Source organism: Pleurodeles waltl, chromosome 5 (assembly GCF_031143425.1).
Source record: "Pleurodeles waltl isolate 20211129_DDA chromosome 5, aPleWal1.hap1.20221129, whole genome shotgun sequence".
Taxonomy (NCBI): Eukaryota; Metazoa; Chordata; class Amphibia; order Caudata; family Salamandridae; genus Pleurodeles; species Pleurodeles waltl.
In genome coordinates, this window is record NC_090444.1 from 23,959,022 (window position 1) to 23,977,814 (window position 18,793).

General features: G+C 45.1%; 1 protein-coding gene across 1 annotated transcript in view; it reads left to right on the top strand.

The window, feature by feature from the left end:
- Nucleotides 1-18,793, top strand: part of LOC138295308 (uncharacterized) — a 124,723-nt gene that overhangs the window by 20,423 nt on the left and 85,507 nt on the right. Inside the window, exon 2 of the mRNA XM_069233522.1 lies at nt 118-1,372. Within this exon, the coding sequence (XP_069089623.1) occupies nt 1,349-1,372 (24 nt within the window). The 5' untranslated portion in view covers nt 118-1,348. The remainder of the gene's footprint in view (nt 1-117; nt 1,373-18,793) is intronic.

An 18,793-nucleotide genomic window follows, 5' to 3' on the forward strand; every position in this document is an offset into this window, starting at 1 on the left:
TGATCATTGTCACTAAGAATGAGGTCATAGGTCATGATTTCACTTTATGTATGACAGACATATGTGTTACACACATTTCCAGCTCTTTCGTTCTGATTGCTGTTTCTATATCCACAGGTTGCAGGAGAACTTGTCTACCTTCTCTTCCACTGAAACCGAGACGACGCGCACAATCTGGGACCTCCGCGCTGAAGCAGTGAAAGGGGTGGCTGTGTCCAAGGCATGAATGGAGAGGCCAGTGTTGCTGTGTCAAAGCTGAGAGAATGCAGTTTTTCAAATGGTGAAGGATCAGTTGTCCTCCACATCGGTCGAGGACTGGAGTCTTTGATGAAAAATGGATCACACTCTCCGGCTTCGTTACTTCCTACGTAGGGCACTGTGAGCGCCCCTCTTGCATTATCCTAAGGGCAGCATTGTGTGCCGTTCTCAAGACGAGGGAAGATCTTGTGCTGGTGGCGTGGATGGTAGCAGTGAGGAAACTTCAAGAGGTCTCTTCTAAAGGCTCTTGGGAGGTCTTGTGCTGGTGCGTCTCTTGGGGAGCAGAGAGAAGGCACCAGGTGCTTTCGCCTGAAGGCTTTCGGGGGACCTTGTATAAGTCTTTCTCTTGCAGCAAAAGCAGAAGACATATTGTGCTTTCTATTTAAGTGTCTCTACAGACATTTTGAAGGTATTTCTCTTTTAGCTTGCATCCATGACAGGATGGTGTGCCCCCAATTCAACGAATAAATGAAGAACGTCTCATACCTGAACAGGCTGAGGATTGAGGCACTTTGTTCAGTATTAAAGAGTGATTTCAAGACTCCTTCTTTTGTCAGTGCAAGCAGCATGAAGGCAAGGATGCTGTACACGACCCTGGTCACTGAGTGAGCGGCACAGCGTGGTGTTATGAATAACAGACGGGAAAGAAGAGTCCAGGGTCCGGAGTGCAAGTTCAGAGTGAAAATGTTTAAGAGATTGCTCAGAAGAAAAGAGGACACTCTCCTAAGCTAAGCGGCACTTGGTGTGATGGGATCATAACACCTGCCACAGCATTTCCAGGTTTTTAGTATTGTTTAGGTTGCTTTGCAAGACAGAGGGAGACCTCATTTTTTCAGGACTCTAGGTGGAAACTTAGGAATCACCCCTTGCAACTTAACATAGGGCACAGACTGAGATCCATTCATGATGTACGCCATGCCTCTCCTCCTGCAGAGGTAGATGTGGTTCTTCTGAGCCTGCGCAGTGAGCTCGGGTCTCACCTATGACACTCCTTAAAGTGCAGCAGAGGCTGGTGTGCGCCTCCTCTCTGGAGCAGCTGTGATTCCAACTTCTCAACAGCAGCGCTTAGTGACCGAACCAAGACCGAAAGATGACTGATGCCTTTTCTGATCAGGTAAGCACTTCATAATCTTAGGCATGATGGGGGAAGTTCCCAAGGTATAGCATGGTTTTATGGTGATCGGGGGCTAAATGTAGTATGCAGATCTCATCTCCTCATTCCTTTCAATTGAATTGAAGAATACACACTTTAACATCTGTTCCCTGCAAGTGAAAGCATGTGAGAACTGCATGTCTTCCCGTGTGAGTTCATGCTGTGTGGTAAGAAGCGCGTCCATGTACCTGCTCCACTTACAGAGCCTGCGCATCTCACCCTTGAGTTGTTCCTCTCACTGCTCTTCTTGGTGCCAAGGGTGAGGTTGACCAGGCAGGTTTATTGAACTTCTCTGGCATTCTTTCTTTCTTTATTGAAAGTGTTAGGGATCTGCTGCTTAGCTTGAATTCACAGGTCATAGCTTCTGCAGATATGACTTCATGTTATCTGGACTCCACCAGCTCTGTCGTAGACATCTCTCAGTAGCCACTGGTGAACTTTGAACCTGCTGGGACATAAAAACCAGCAACCTCCTACATCATGCAAGGGCAGGTGACTCAGGCTCTCTCCCACAGAGGGGGGCTGTTGCCTTTTAACTTTCACCCTCATTTCACAGTTCACCACTGTGATATATTTTGGTTCCAAGCTGTTGATCTGGTATCCTCTGGAGCAGCGTTACATCTGTCCCTGCCCAAACTCAGAGCAAGTGGCTACAGCTTTCTTAGAGCTGGTACGGCGGGGCAGATATTATGATCTCCCTCTGCCTTTTGTGCTCAGAGGAAAAAAACTATCAAGTATTTCTGACTTCCTCTTCCTCCCCTCTCATTCTTTTATCTTAAGAGAGATTTGTAAGCTTCATTATGTCACTGCAGAGGTAGAAGTGAGTACAGTCCCCAGATTGGTGCTACCAAGACAGGGGCCCTTCCTCTTCCTGTCTGGCATCTTTCCTTGTAAGTCACTGCCGCGCCCCAGACGGGCTAACCACGGGCAGAAGACTTTGTCCGAATGTCAGATGATTCCTCTACTGTGCCATTATGAGACCTTTCCTTGGGATTTCTGCACAGCACATTGTGCTGAATGGGTACCGTAGACCACCTCTGCTGCTTCTGGGACTCCATTACGGTTGGACTTTTGTTGGAGGTCCAGGTTATCCCTTTATGTACATGGCTTTCAAGGTTGGCACTGCTAGGGAACTGGACTTCAAGTGTCGGGACAACCTCAGCTTTAAATAGTGATATCTTGGGCCTACGGACCTGGATCCAGGATAGCAGTCCCAGGTCAGTGAGGCCAGATGACTCTATGGGTGTGACATCTGTCCATGCCGGTCTCTAGTACGAGTCGAGACAGAAATCAAGGAGACGGTCAGTCTCTGGAAATGCACCAACTCTCAGCAATTGCATCGAAGTCCAGATGATGGTGAAAACCTTTGGCTCGAGGCCAAAACTAAGGGAAAGTCTTGTTCAAACTTCTGACTTCTCCCACTCAGGGAGCTGTTCATCTGCCTTCTGTGCGGCAGTTTTCATTGGCTTCTGAAGGCGAAGGTTCAAGGGCGGTGCTGTTTGGGCTCATCAAGGTATTTTATTGATTTGGTGCCAGACACGCTTCCAGCAGAACTCCACAGGTGATAGACATCAGACAACTTAGGAACGGTATTAGTAAGAGTTGCACTCTAGAGAGGGGAACCTTCCCCAGTTCAACAAGTTAGACTGATTTTATGAGACTGCAGCCAAGTGCAGGCACCCGCAGGTGGTCATGTCTCATTCTAGGTACGGGTGACTGGAGAGGCCTCCAGCATGTAGGGAGTCTCCCCACGGGGTTATAGGTAAAAGACCCCTGTTTCTGGACAGTATTCTTGCCATGACCATTGGTGCTCTCTTAGCAGCCTGAGAGTGAGAGGCAGTAGCCGGCCTCCTTGAGGTTGAGGAATCATTTTGGGTGACCCCTGTAATCAGAGTTGTGGACTCCAGACATACAGCATTGCAAAAGCTTGGATCACTTGGAGCTTGTTGAGTTCAATGGATGAGACTTATGTACCAGGCCAGAAAAAATATGCACAGTGGCGTAGCTTGGTACAGGCATGCAGAGAGCCTTCCTTACAGCCTCATTCTGAGTTTGGCCTTTGTGGACCATTTCTCAGTTTTGAAGTTCACAAGAGGAGTTGACAGTCTAGTAATCTCTAAAAACTGCAGAATGCAGCAAGTCCTTGAAAATCTGTGTCTGTTCTCTGCGTTCTGTGGCCTCTTGGTCACACAGGGCCTCAGCCTGTTTTGTGTGGAAACATATGCAGCACAAAGCTGGCTACAAAGCAAAGGAGCTCAGACCTTACTAGAACAGGTTTCCAGATAAAATCCATGATTTAATAACAGGAAATAAGATCAACTCCATTGGCAGACTCCGGCACCAGGGCTGAAGAGGATCAGGACAGCATGAAAAGATCTTGGGACATATTTTGTAAGCTGTTAATCTGAAGCCAGAGTAGTTAATATCTGTAGCCCAAGATAGTTTTGGTCTTGTCAGGCTGTCCTTTGGCATCTTCTGACCTGATGCCTGGCAGCCCCTTTATCCATCTGTTCATGTGATTCCAGAGCTAGGGTCATCCTTTCTTCTGATGGTGTCGGTTAACACGTTCTGAATAGTGAGTGATCTGGTGTGGCCTCGCCGAGTATGATGCGCCTCCAGGTGAGTGGACACACGGCCCAAACGTCATTCTCCTGCTTTCCTGGGGGGCCTTGAAATACGCTGTCCTGCAGTTGTACCAGTGAACAAGCGGCTGCGATGGATCTTTTGAAGACGTGAGTACCTACGCCAGTATGAGTGTGATGTGTATGTGCTCGCAACATGGCAGTTGCGAGCTTCCTCTGGGTTCACTACGAACTCCAGTTGATTACATTATGTTCCTCGATTTTACCAAGCAACATCACTTTCTTGACTCCCTTTCAGTTGATTCGGCGTGGTTAGGAACACTGTATCGTTTCATGTTAAGCGCACAGATGGCGCTATAAGGAGCATCGCAGGGGAGTACTCGTGACAATTTGCGTTTGGTTTGTAGGATTTCATAATAGGGCAGACTGCAAGCCCCTTTCTAAGTGCTATAAGGGTTACAGCTGATTTAATTGTGCCTTTTCAGTGAGCAAAATTACACCATTCCTTTGATACCCTCTTTAAACTCTATGGAGCGGCTCTGTAATAATGTATTGTCTCGTGCTAGACGTATGAGGGAGGCCTGACATAGATCTGAGGCCTTCTCTCTCTTTTTGTATGTGAGGCCTGTGAGCAGCCCTTAGTGAGGCTACCCATCCTGATGGCCTCACAGAATATTCTTAAATGAGGCTTGGGAGCGACCCTTAAGGTGGCCTTTTCCGTTGTGACGGCAGATCATTCTGTAACTAGTGGCCCGACGTGGACCCACTTTTATTGTTCTTTTCCTGTTTTTGGTGACAAGAAACTCACTAGAAATCTATATTGATATGAACCGGATGCCTGGTATAATTATTCTCTGCCCAGTGTGTGACTACAAAGGACTTCGCCTGTGCTCCAGACCGGAAGCTTGTTACCCCCCGAATAGAGGGTAAGGGGTTGGTTAATCCGATAGTAAGCAAGGAAGAAGATATTAAATAGATTTACATTGAGGGCTTATTATTATGATATGTGGAGATATCAATCGATACGATTTCATAGAGAACATTAGCTTTCTCTCGCACCTGTGAGACACAAGTTTGCAGTGCTTATCACTCTTGCATGTTCATGTGTGTATTTTCGGACCTTATCTGACAACCTATTGTTTGTCTTGTTATCCCATGGGATGATGGGACTTATGACGTGCTCTTTGTTCCCCCTTCCTTGTGTTTAGGTACCTACAGTTTGATCCCCACTCAGGCAGGTCCTGAGTGGTCTTCCCTTTCCTTTGGTAACACACCTTTGGTTCAGGTATTAGGGATCCCCGGCCCTGACGAATGCCCCAGACTGATTTAAGCTCATGGAGAGGGCAGAAACGTGTTGGCTTGAATAGACAATCAGGGTAATTAGGCTCTTCTTACTCTCCTAGTGTGTTGTTAATCATACCCACAGACACCTCTTGTAAAGGTGAATCGTGCCAGTAGTCCAAGAGGTATTTTTAACTTGATCTGGATCCCTGACTTTGTCCAGTAACTTTTTATATAGGAACTCCCTCTGGTGTAGGTCTTTCCAGGAGGTTCAGTCCACCCTGGCGGCACTGACCTACCAGGGTGGGGAGAGGTGGTCAAGGGTGAAGCATGACACTATGAGTGTGTGAGACCACCTCTTCCATTAAGGAACACCCAGTTTGCCGGATTAGTGCTGCGTTCTCTAAACGACCTCTGGACTTGATAATTGGTCTTACCTCTCAAAAGTAGACAACTCGTCTTACTTTGAGTTCTACTCCACCACACCATTTGCGATTATTGATTCTTCTTGGGGGAACGTGTGGTGTAGAGCTTTTCCCTCTTTCTCTCTCTGTGTTCTATTGAAGAATATGTGCCTGTAGTTATCTGGTACTGTTAGTCCCAGCATTACCTGGCGTGATGCACCGTGCGCCTCCCCCACTTTCCCTCATTAACTTCCTCATGCGCCGCTGCCGGCTACTCTAGTGGTGCAAGCCAGGTTTGAAGGAGTTGGGAGGTGGAAACGTTGTGAACAGATTCCTTCCACACAGATGAACACCCCTTCCTTCTTCTTGGTGTCTGACGATCCTTTTCCTGCTTCCTGCTACGTAGTGTGTGACTGCCTGACGTGTCGGTGGAAGAGTATATCAAATGGACCTGTGGTCACATAGGGATCTCTGTAACTTCCTTCTTAACCTGTACCTGGCCTGGGGATCATGAATATCTTTATGCACCAGCCAAAGACAGGGCGTATAGTGATCTTTGAATTCAGTAAAATTGGCCTCTTCTAAACACAGCAGTTGTAGCTGGTTTTACTTCAGGAACAAGACTCCAGTTGTTCAGTGCTTTTTTTGCACCCTGTGTCATGAGAGAAGATGCAGAAGGCAGTGGAGAGAGCTTGCGGAGGCATACAGTGATCCATTTCTTATTAATCCTGAAGAATATATGTTTTCCTTTCCTGTATAGAAAGTGGTTGCCTGACCACTATTGTCAACAACACTGAAGGAGCCAGGGAGGGATTTTGTTTTCATAGCTCCAGGTACTGGCTCAATGGCCTTGGGGCTCGCACTGGCCCTGGGGCACTGACCTTGGGGCTCGCACTGGCTTTGAGGCTCGCACTGGCTTTGAGACTCGCCCCGGCCTTGAGGCTCGCCCAGGCCTTGAGGCTCGCACCTGCCTTGAGGCTCGCACCGGCCTTAAGGCATGCTTTCATATGCCCAACTGCATCTCTGCAAACAAGCAGATCTGGGTGGTCATGAATGTACAATTCACCCTTTTACCACATGATTCACCAGGTGTTTTAGATCTAGGAGTGATCCTTGACTCTGCTCTGAATCTTGAATAACAAACAATAAATGTCACCGAATCCTGCTCTGACCAGAGCAGTGAGGCACATTATGCCTCTCCTGTTCTTCACGCGTAGGATTAGGGTCGTCAACTGTGTGCAGGGCCACTTTTTTCAAACATATTTAAGAGCCCCTAGTCTCATTCTAACGCCTCATTAGTGTAGTTTTTTTGTACTAATCCTGCAAAGCCCCGGACTAACATGAAATATTCTGACGCTAGTCCCCTAACTACTGCCATGGTGTGCCGTATTTTAAATATGACGCACACATGGTGGCTTTAGCGTCGGTGCTAAAGGGCAGAAGAAAAGTGGCACAGCACTGTGTGCAGCACCACTTTTTTCAAATATGCCTCACAGGGCAGTGCTTAATTTGTAAATAACAACGTGCCGGTGCCCAAAGCCCTCCTCTTAAACATGCGGCTGTTGCAGTTAAATGTGTGAACACAGAATACAGAGGCAGCGTAATCCTGAAGCCATCTCGGGCCACTTCAATCCATTTACAGGCACTCCCTGCCCCTTCAGCTCAGTCTTGTGGATTTCTGCTTTTTCCCGTTGTGACGCTTTTTTGTTTTTTTCTTCCTCCGTCTTTCCCATATGTGTCTTTTTCTCACAGTAAATGCTTGAGGCAGAAAAATAAGCGCCGGCCCTCAAAAATAAGTTCCGGTGCTCTGCACCAGAAACAGCAAGCACAAATTAAGCACAGCCACAGGGGCATATTTAAGAGCCCCCTAGTGCCATTCCAACGTCACATTAGTGTCATTTTATTTACACTAATGTGGCGTTAGAAGGCAAAAAACACTGCGCCATATTTACAAAGAGGCGCGATGCATGCATTTCACCACTTTGTAACTCTTTGTGCGACATTATGCCTGCACCATTCATAATGTATGCAAAGGGGCATCCCCCTATTAGAGGGGCCAAAAAAAAGACACAAAGAAATCTGTTAGATTTCTTTGCGTCATTTTTTTCCAGCACTTTTAACGCCTGCTTAGAGCAGGCATTAAAAGGAGGCTTCCATTGGGTACAATGGCCCTCTGGGTGCTTTGCAAGATTAGCGTCAACATGTTTGATGCCAATCCTGCAAAGTGCCCGACTAGCGTAAAAAATTCTCACGCTAGTCTCCTAACTACTGCCATGATGCGCCATATTTTAAACATGATGCACACATGGTGGCATTAGCGTGGGTGCTAAAGGGCGCAGCGCTACGTTTCTTAAATATGCCCCATAGATCTGTTCTTTGCAGCAGGCACATTAACCCTCTACGCTACTTTATGTTGAGTCAAAGCTGCCACTGGGCAAAACTCCCATCGCTCTCTCTCCAGCAGGAACATTAATCACCAGAGGTATCTTGACATTTTTATGTTTCTTGATGGCTAAACTCACATGGAACTTTTCAGCAGGTACTTTAGATTCGCAGGTTTCTGAAGTTATTGCTAAACACAGCGCCCCCCTGAGGTCAGTGCCCGGTGCGGGTGCACTGCTCGCACCGCCCAAAAGCCGGCCCTGACTCTGCCTTTGTTCTGCTACCTGAAAAAAGTATGTCACCTAACCTTAAAAAATACAGAATGCTCCAGTCCGAACCAATTTCAACATCCAAAATGTAACTCTGTCTCTAATCAGCTCTGCCAACTCCACTGATTTCATGAACAGAAAAATATTCTCTTTAAAACTTCCTTTACGTTGTGCAAAATCTGTCATGAGCCAGCGCCTGTGTTCCTCACGGAAACCTGAAAGAAAATGTCCTGATCGTAAACTTCAGATCAGGCAAGAAAGCAAACTTTGTGTTCTCCCACTCTCCCCACCCACCTAATATTCAGTCAGTCAGTCAAAAGTCTTTATTCGGCAGATGCCATATAAGTACAAGGAAATTCATAAAACTTAAAAAACATTAAGGAAGGTGCAAAATATAATTCGGGGAACAATTCTACAGGATAACCCAAAAACCAGGGCTAGGTTAAACTATCAAATAGGCCTAAACATATCTGTTTCTGATAATGATAGCAGATAAAAAATATTTTGAAATAGAATAATACATTTACTACCCTTCAAATTTATACGAGTTCATAACAGCCTGCTAATACAGAACTTTGTCTAAAATTGTAAAAGCAGTGTGATATTATTTAAAATTGTTAAAAATATCCAAGATAGAATAACAGAGCCTCACTTACTACAAAATCGCGAATGCATTTCAAAAGATATCTAATTCCATATTAAACTATTGTAGAGCAATATCAACAAATTAATATTGTTTCCTAGTAGCGATAGCAGATCTAATAACGTTTAATACAGGATTTTCTGACAGCTTTTGAACATCAATCATGGCGTCCTTGTAACGTGTGAGCTTTGATTCACGGAAAAGGGGCAGTGTCAAAGCATACCCAAGATTAGCATAAAGGGTACAGAATACAAGAAAGTGACAAGTGCTCTGCTTGGATCTAGCATCACTGTGGCAAGGTGGCAGATCTTTTTGCCAAATACATTGTTTAGGAAGGCCGATTTATAGTGAATTAAATGTAATCTAAGTAAGATTAAAAAAGAACATATTAGTGCAATCTGGACATAAGGTTCAAAAGTCTTCAGTTTCAGGGCACTATGGAATCTTATGTTTGAGATATAATCAGTATGCTGTTGTTTCAGCAGCTCCTTTGCATTTGTAGGTAGAGACTGGATCTGCAAACATGTTCCCAAGCCCCAGATGTTGTAAAGATGATTGCAAGTATGAGAGCCAAGGAATTCTATTTGATTTAGCCAGGTGTAAGCGATCAGTAATACAGTCTTGCACAAGGCTAGCCGCAGGATTTCTCCAGCATCTAATCCACAACAAAAGTTGGGCAACAGAAATCATATCCTCCATAAATCGTAAACCCAATTCCTTATGGCAAATGATGTTTGCTACGCTCCATCAGTAATCTACGGGCGAATTCACTCTCAACGCGCTGAAGCGTATCTACTTTAGCATTGCCCCAAACGCCCGCCCCATGTAAAGCTGCTGAAACACACTTAGAATTGTAGAGCATTACAATATAATGGGAGTTTCACAACATAGAGGAACTCACATGCATACCTAAACAACAAAAGTCATTCACCTTATTAATAATATTTCCTCCCATAGTGAATTGCTTAGACTTACTATTTTGGGGGCCACATGTCATTGCATACGTCTTTGAGTAATTTACTTTGTAAATCAAGGTCCTGCATGAAAGTTAAAAAAAGATCCAGCAAACCTTGAAGGCCATTAGCTGCGCGGGCGATTAGTACAGCATCGTCTGCATATAATAGGACTGGAAGCAATCTCTGGCCCATCTTTGGGAAATCCTTCCCATATTTTATTAAGAAATCATAAAGCCCATTTATATAAATCAGAAATGAAAAGGGGCTAAGATACAGCCCTGTCTAACTCCTCGGCTTGAAGGAATATGGGAGGTTCTCTCACCGTGTGGGCCAAATTGAACTGAAACCTTTCGATCCATATGTAGATGCTTTATTAGCTCCAACAGGTTCATATCAAACCCCAGAGTTTCCTTAATTTGCCAGAGTTTCCCTCTGTTTACCAGGTCAAAAGCGCTTGATAAATCGATAAATGCCACATGAATAGCTTCTTTTTTGGCAATTACATATTTGCAAAGAATAAAATGCAAATTTAGTGCTTGTTCCACCGTGCCTAGGCCGCATCTAAAGCCGTATTGAATTGTAGATAAAATCAGTGCCTCTGTAACCCAAACCTCCAACCGTGATAAAATCACACTCCCCAAAATCTTGGCCATGGAATGAATAAGAGAAATTGGTTGATATCACGGAGGGTCGTGTCTATTACCCTTTTTAAATATGGGAATGATAATGGCCAACTTCTATGAGGAAGGGATATTACGCTTTACAACACTTCTTAACACGTTTGTAACGAGTGGGCCCCAAAAATTAGGCATAAATTAAAAAATGTCTACAGGGACTCCATCGGGACCAGGAGCCTTTCCTGCCCTCGAGCGATGAATTGCTGTAATGACCTCATGAGATCAATGGAAATATCTAAGGTATTGGAATTAGGATCTGCGGAGGTCTGCATATTACTTCCATCCTCCTCAAACGGAAAATCATTTTCTGGATGAAATACTCTCGTAAAGTGTTTCATCCAAACAGCTTCTGGGATTAAGCAATCATCAGCCTTAGTGTTACAATCTGAGAAGTACGGGTGATTCACCATCTTCTAGAATTTTGAAGTGTCCTTCAGTTCAGAAGCTACCAGGAGCTCTTCCCATGACTTAGTCCTAGTTTCCAGTTTCCTCTCTTCCAACGTTGCCTTATACTGACCCCTTGCCTTTTTAACTAAATCGCGGGAGAAAGGAATATTTCTAAGGACTTTTTTAAAGTTTTTATGAGCAGCTGTACACGCAGAGTTAAACCATTGATGCACCACTGGGCCTGGAGAAGGCCTGTCCATAACCAGTGCGTCAGAAAGGGCATTACTTAAATGTTCATATTCTTGGACTATATGATCATGAGTTGACTGCAGTGACTGACAAATATTAATAGAGTCTAACTTTGATTTTATAATTTCCTGATTAAAAGCGATTGGGTTTATTTTTGCCTATTTCAAACGAACACCAGAATTTGTTTTGAAAATGATGTTTTTTCTTGCTTCCTTGGTCTTCTAAGTCCTGTTTAATATTATACGCTAGATCAATACATAAGGGATTATGATCACTAGCACAGTGGGGTATAATCCTAAAATCAGAAATTAAATAAAAATCTGAAGAGCCAATAAGAATAAAATCAATAATGCTCCCTTTCGAGTTCCCTGTAAATGTAGGGATTTTTTGAGTATTTATAGACGCTTTCCCCCGAGCATATACCAGGCCAAACTTACATAGAATGGAATCTAACGCTTCACCTTCATGTGAATGGATAAAATGAGTCAACGAGTCTCTGCCCTTGTTGGAACACTGCAGAGGTGAAGAGAGAGGCTTCCTGACAGCATAAGGGAGTATTGAAATCACCTACCCATAGGATAACTAGCTCTTCATCCTGTAGTTGCATAGATGAATCAATAAAGTCTATTGCATCCTCAAGGTTTCCCTTCAAGAGACCACAAGGTATATGTTAAGCTCAAGCAATTGGTTTTAAAGATGAGCTTTATTCAATACCACCAACCCACAGCAAATATAAACACGTCCACTCTCACCAACTGTCCAGGCTCTCTCCCCCGAGATCCAATGACCTCATCTGGAACCTGGATGACACATGGATTCCAGACAGTGGTCAACATTCCTAAACATCCAACATTCCTAGGCATCCACAACACATCCCCTTTACATACATCAAAGATAATTAATAAAGAAAGATAAAATACACATAACAAAACAGTGTGAAGAAACTCAGAAATACCTACAATACACAGAGGAGTATAATAAAAGATACAAATTAGCAGGTTACATAATCTTTCAACCACGCTGGTTTGGAACGAATTCTGGAAGGAGCTTTGATGCATGGTGTTGCCTTAGACCTACTTAAAAGATGATCTCCCTCAGGGTCTGTGGAATCTGCCAACCGGTTATTCCATTTCACTAATCTTGACATGCTCCACACATCTCCATTACCAAGGACAACCACATTCTTCCTAACTTCCCTGATGCAGAAAGGTCCTTTGAAACTTGACTTACCCTTGGTTCTGAAACCAGGATCCTTCAGCAACACCATGTCACCAACCTTCCATTTAACATCAGAAACACTATATTTACGATCATATCGCAATTTGTACTTAGACTGGTAATTTTGCCTACGATCAGATGCCTTACTAAGTTTCTCTTGGTCAAAATCTCCTTGACTAAACTTATTTCTAAACCAAGCAGGGGACATTTTGGTACACCCGACCTTCCCCTCATGTACTCAAAAGGGGCGATGCCAGAGATACTATTAGGGGTATTACGATATGCCCACCACTGGTCCCTCAGAAGATCCGCCAGAGAAACTCTAGTTTCAATTGCTTCCTGGACACAGGATTTTACCAATCTGTTCATGCGCTCAGCAAGACCATTTGCTTGAGGAGAATATAAGGCCGTTCTCAAATGCACAACAGCTAGGGAATCCAAAAAACACTTCATTTCCTGAGAAGTTAGCTGTACACCGTTATCTGTGATTAAGTGACTAGGTGCACCTTCCCGGGAAAATTCTTCCCTTAAGAACTCAATCACAGTTCTGGTGTCTACAAAATTCACACACTTAGTCACCACCCACTTGGAGGTATAATCCACTAAGAGCATGACATAACGTTCATTAGCAGGTAGGAGATGAAATGGACCCATAAAGTCAAGTCCTAACTTCACCCATGGTTTCTCTGAAACAGCAACTGGGGAAAGTGGAGCTTTAACCACAATTTTGCTTTTGTCATTCCGTGCACAGGTCACACAATCTTTAACCACCGCTTCAACATCCCGGTCTAAACCTGGCCACCAGTATACTGTTCTTGGGGACGCGCTGTGTTGCTGGTGGTGGTTGCCGCAGGAAGCTGTAATCGGGCAGGAGCCCTTTAAAAACTTCAAAGCGCTCCCGCCTCGCGGGACGCGCTGTGTTGCTGGTGGTGGTTGCCGCAGGAAGCTGTAATCGGGCAGGAGCCCTTTAAATTCTTCCTTTGCGCTCCCGCCTCGCGGGACGCGCTGTGTTGCTGGTGGTGGTTGCCGCAGGAAGCTGTAATCGGGCAGGAGCCCTTTAAAAACTTCAAAGCGCTCCCGCCTCGCGGGACGCGCTGTGTTGCTGGTGGTGGTTGCCGCAGGAAGCTGTAATCGGGCAGGAGCCCTTTAAAAACTTCAAAGCGCTCCCGCCTCGCGGGACGCGCTGTGTTGCTGGTGGTGGTTGCCGCAGGAAGCTGTAATCGGGCAGGAGCCCTTTAAATTCTTCCTTTGCGCTCCCGCTCGCGGGACGCGCGCGGGCGTGCCCGGGCGAAGCCCGGGCCAAGGGCGGGCCCGTCCGTGCCCGTCCGAGGCCGAAGGAGGCCGGGCTGGGCCACCTCTCTTGGTCCTAAGGCACGGCAACTGTCCCTCCTGCATAGGGAAGTACTCCAATCTCTCCTCTACATTGTGACATAGTACCATTCGCCAATGGGGAAGCGTAAGGCCAAAGACAGCCCGACTTTAGGCTCTGGCAAATCCAAAATACTCAAAATCAACAAGACTATGTTACCCCACACTAGCCATGTTGCCAAGGAAATAGATGATTTAATAGAAGAGGTAGAACAGATTCTAAACAACAAGGAGAAGCCTAGTCGAAAGGGCTCAAAATCTGGCACGCTTATTCCATTTCTAACATCTAGTTCACATACTGCTGTTAACCCTCATTCTGTCGCCTCATCTCACCAACCACTCCAACAGTCGTTGCCTTGCCAAGATCCTATTGCCCTCCCTACACCCTATTCCGATGTAGATGCTCTTAGAGCTTGCACACCTCACCCTTCAATTTTATGCTCTAATCGTTTTTCTCCGCTGGCATCCATTGACTCAGACAATCAGCAACCAGCCGTCTCAGCTCTGCCATGTATAGTGAGTCCTCCTCCACAAAATGATTTGTTCACATTGGTGTGTAGCCTTAAGACTGAAGTTAGCGAGTTGAGAGCATTATTGCTTGAGATCACCACCCTTCTTAAAAGCAAATATCCTTCCCCTATTAGCGAGCCTAACTCAAACCTTTTGCCTACCAAGCATCCACCTGCAAAAGGCGTTTTTCCAAAGGGGCCTCTTCTGCCACTAGCTTGTGCTGCAGGTCCCATAGACGATCAGTGTCCTGCAAAACAGCTTACGTCCTCTTTTGGAAGAACTACCCCTCTCCTTCCTAATGTTCACTTCAAATGGGATACTACCAAAGCTTTATACCACAATCATAAATTAATTAGCAACAACTACATATACATGTGCAATGTTCCACCTTTGCCCCCAAACGTGAGAGAAGACAAAGCCTCACTAACAAACAAGGTCTTGCACTGGGTGAGACATACCAGGGGTTGTGGCTCAATCATCCATGATGACATTGTTTCTGTCGAGCGATCTAATGGTTCCCCTGGTCTCTCTGGTCCTAGTGACTTTATAACACTTAGGGCCTGATTCTAACTTTGGAGGACGGTGTTAAACCGTCCCAAAAGTGGCGGATATACCACCTACCGTATTACGAGTTCCATAGGATATAATGGACTCGTAATACGGTCGGTGGTATATCCGCCACTTTTGGGACGGTTTAACACCGTCCTCCAAAGTTAGAATCAGGCCCTTAGTCTTAAAAGCCCACATTTGGCAGCAGGCCTCATGGAAATGGAAGCACGGTCTATACGCAGGAAGTCCTCAGCAATTACTCTTTCAGCTAGCTGTCCTATTGCTAGCTATATGCGTGCGAATCCTTCCACTAGATCAGCCAATTTGGCCCCGAACCATTTTACAACTACTCAAGACATAAGACCAACAGGCCATCAGGTCCAGAGAGATCCACTCCCTGATTTGGCCCCTAAGTTCTGTTTTGGCCCTTCTTCAAGGGCCCAACTAACCCATGATCCTGGGGCTACCTCGGATATTGACTGACTATGTTTCACCAATCTTTGCACAGCCACAGCAGCCATGAACTTTCCATCTAATTCACCCTGCCCAGCCTCTCTTCTTTTATCGGACTCACAACCTGGAACTATTAATAATACCACAAGTTTATTCAAGGCGAACCCCGTTGCCAGTTACGTCCAAGTTGATACTACCACGAACTCAAACATTTCTTGTGTCCAGCACACAGCAAAACTTTTATCCTGGAATGTGGCTGGCATTAACAGCAAACTTGTTGACACTGAGTGGGGGGCACTCGTTGGAAATTTTAACGTCTGCATGTTCCAGGAAACATGGGCAACGCATTGTACATACAAACAAGGGTATAGTTCCTTTTTCAAGCCTGCTAAGCCATCTTTAGCTCGCAGGGCGGCAGGGGGCTTAATCACATGGGTAAAATCTATAGAGGGGAGTGGTACAAAGGAGATATATGTGGATTCCCATGATATTTTGGCCGTTGCTATCTACCCAGCCTCAGGCACTCCTGTCCTTTGTCTAAATATTTATAGCAGACCGGGACCCTCAAATCACCGATCTCCCATTGTCGAGCTACTGAATATCTTAATCTCAGACCTTCGCCTCAAATATCATATCATAATAGCTGGTGACTTTAACGTTCTACTTGAACTTAATGCAGATCACATAGAGGTCATGCAGTCTGAAGATAGTGTATGGAATATCCCTCCTCCTGTGACTTTTCATTCTACCCAGCAAAATTCATATAAACCAAGCGTTAGGGCCTCACAGATAGTGGACCTCATGATATCCCATGGCCTTCGTTTGGGTAATGGCCGCTTTCCAGCGGACATTCCGGCCAGACCAACCTTCTTCAGGGGCTCATATAGTAACAAATTGGATTATATCCTCTTTGACTTAAGACTATGGCACCATATTCTAGACTTAGAGGTGGGTCTTCCCCATACTAGTGATCATGCTCCCCTCCAGATCACATACAAGAGTTCTCTCCTAGTAGGGGTCGCACTTCCCCCTGTCTCCTCTACTGCTATGGAGCTGTCCAGTAATAGGCGTACAGTCAGGTGGGACTCCTTTGTGCAATCAAACAAGCTTCAAGGAAAATTGCGTGCCCTAACCTCTTCTCACCAGTTATTTGATACCAACCTTATTCTGGCTCCATTAGAAATATTGCCTCTTCATTTGGACCTTTTTTCTACTTTGAAAGAGCTGTTTACTAAACGTCCAAGGCCACTGACTATTTCCTGTATTCGACCACATACTAAATGGTTCAACAAGAGGTGTAGGGAGGCCAAAAATACTTTGGCCATCGCGCTAAAGACCAAGGACAGATCAGGCATCATCATTGCTAGACGTCATTATGCTTCCACTTGCAACAAAAGTAAATCCGAGTACGAAGAGGGGCTATGGAGCAATTTACTTGAGGCAGCTACCGTCCATGATTCAAAACGGTTCTGGCTCCTAGTTTCCTGTGGTGATCAGAACCGCGCATCTCACCTGGAGTCTTATATTTCTCCTGACATCTGGCTCTCCTACTTTAAGGAATTGTATGGACCATTGTTGGCAAGTCATATTTCTGACATAATTTCGGAGGAGCCAACAACTTTTGACGAGTCTATGGCTTTCTTGCCCCCTTTTACACTGAACGAAACTGTGTCGGCCATTGCAGCTCAGAAAGCAGCAAAAGCCCCTGGGATGGACGGGATCCCCTCTGATATGTTTAAAGTGGACCAGAACACCTGGGGCCCATATATTAACAGACTTTCTAATGCCATCTTGACTAGCAGAATTTATCCTGACTCATGGAAAGAGGCGATTATAGTGCCCATCCATAAGAAAGGAGAGAGGAACAACCCGGGTAATTATAGACCCATCAGCCTCCTCGACAACCTTCAAAAAATTTTCTGTTATCAGTTGTTGAGCAGGCTGAACAAGTGGCTAGTTGAAAATCAAATCTTAAATCATCTACAAGCGGGCTTCAGAGAAAAAATTAGCACATTAGATCAGATATTTCGTTTTACTTCTATTAAATGGAAAGTTGTCGATGTTGACTTAGGCCACCTATATGTAGCATTTGTAGATCTAAAATCGGCCTTTGATCTAGTACCCCGGCACAAACTGTGGGAAGTTCTGTCTAAAATAGGAGTCCCGTGCTCTATTTTAAATATTATCAGGGATCTTTACACTGGCAACTATGGTAGAATTAGATGGGGCCCACAAGGTGAATTAACAGAAAAATTCCTTACTGCCCGAGGTGTAAGACAAGGTTGTGTTCTTGCCCCTACCTTATTCCTTCTCTTCATAAACGCATGCATCCCTTATCTTATGGAGTGCTCTAACGACTCGCCTAAAATAGGAGGGCAGAAGATCCCCTGCCTTCTTTTTGCCGATGACACCCTGCTGGTTTCTCAAACAGCCACAGGCCTTTCAACCCTGCTTTCAAGATTCATTGACTATTGCAATGATTATGGGCTCGAAATCAACCGATTAAAAACCAAGTGCATGGTGTTTGGCGATAGGAAAGGCAGAATGAGACGACCTATCTATTTAGAGGGTGCCGCGCTGGAAAGAGTCAGCGATTTTGATTATTTAGGCCTGAAACTAGAAGACTCGCACAAGTGGCAGCGCCACATCCAGAAGGCAACTTTACGATTGCAACAGCGAGCGAGTGGCATTGCAAGATTTGTAGCTAGATCTCCTAGCTTTGCCATGACGCCCGCAGTAGAAATTTATAAACTACAAGCAAGAGGGGGAGCAATCTATGGAGCTGAACTGTGGGGCCACTGTTGCCTGGATGATTTGATAAAAGTGGAGAACTCTTTCTTAAGGTCATTGCTAAGAGTTCCTTCCAGTACCCCACTGCTCCCAATACGCATGGACCTAAATCTCCCTTCTATCAGCCAGATCGTTGCACTCAAGCCCCTGTTGTACTGGATTCGCTTATGGTCATCAGATTCTCTTGTCCATTATAGATGTGCGCTAGCTAACTTGATGGCCAACAACACTAGCTCCAAAATCAAGTGGTGTGCATATGTAGAAAGGACCCTCTCGCTTCTTGGTTTGGGGTCCTATTGGAAGGAACCATTATCTATCCCTAAGAACGCAACCCAGACACTAAAGGATGCTTTCTGGCTCCACGTTCAACTTTCCCAATTGTCCGCTGTCTCGTCATCATCCATGACGGGAAACTTTTTATATTTTAAATGCCATTATGAATTTGCACAATATATGGATATAGTATCTTCTCCGTTTGCTCGTTCATTATACATTAGATTCAGGGTGGGCTCTCTTCCTTTGCGTTCCCTCACTTATAAATGGTCTAATTTTAGTTGTTCTTCTAAGATGTGTCCGATGGGCTGTGCCAGAGAAGAATCAGTAACTCATATTCTCTTCCAATTCCCCGCATACTCCAAACAAAGAGCCCGTTGGATTATTCCTC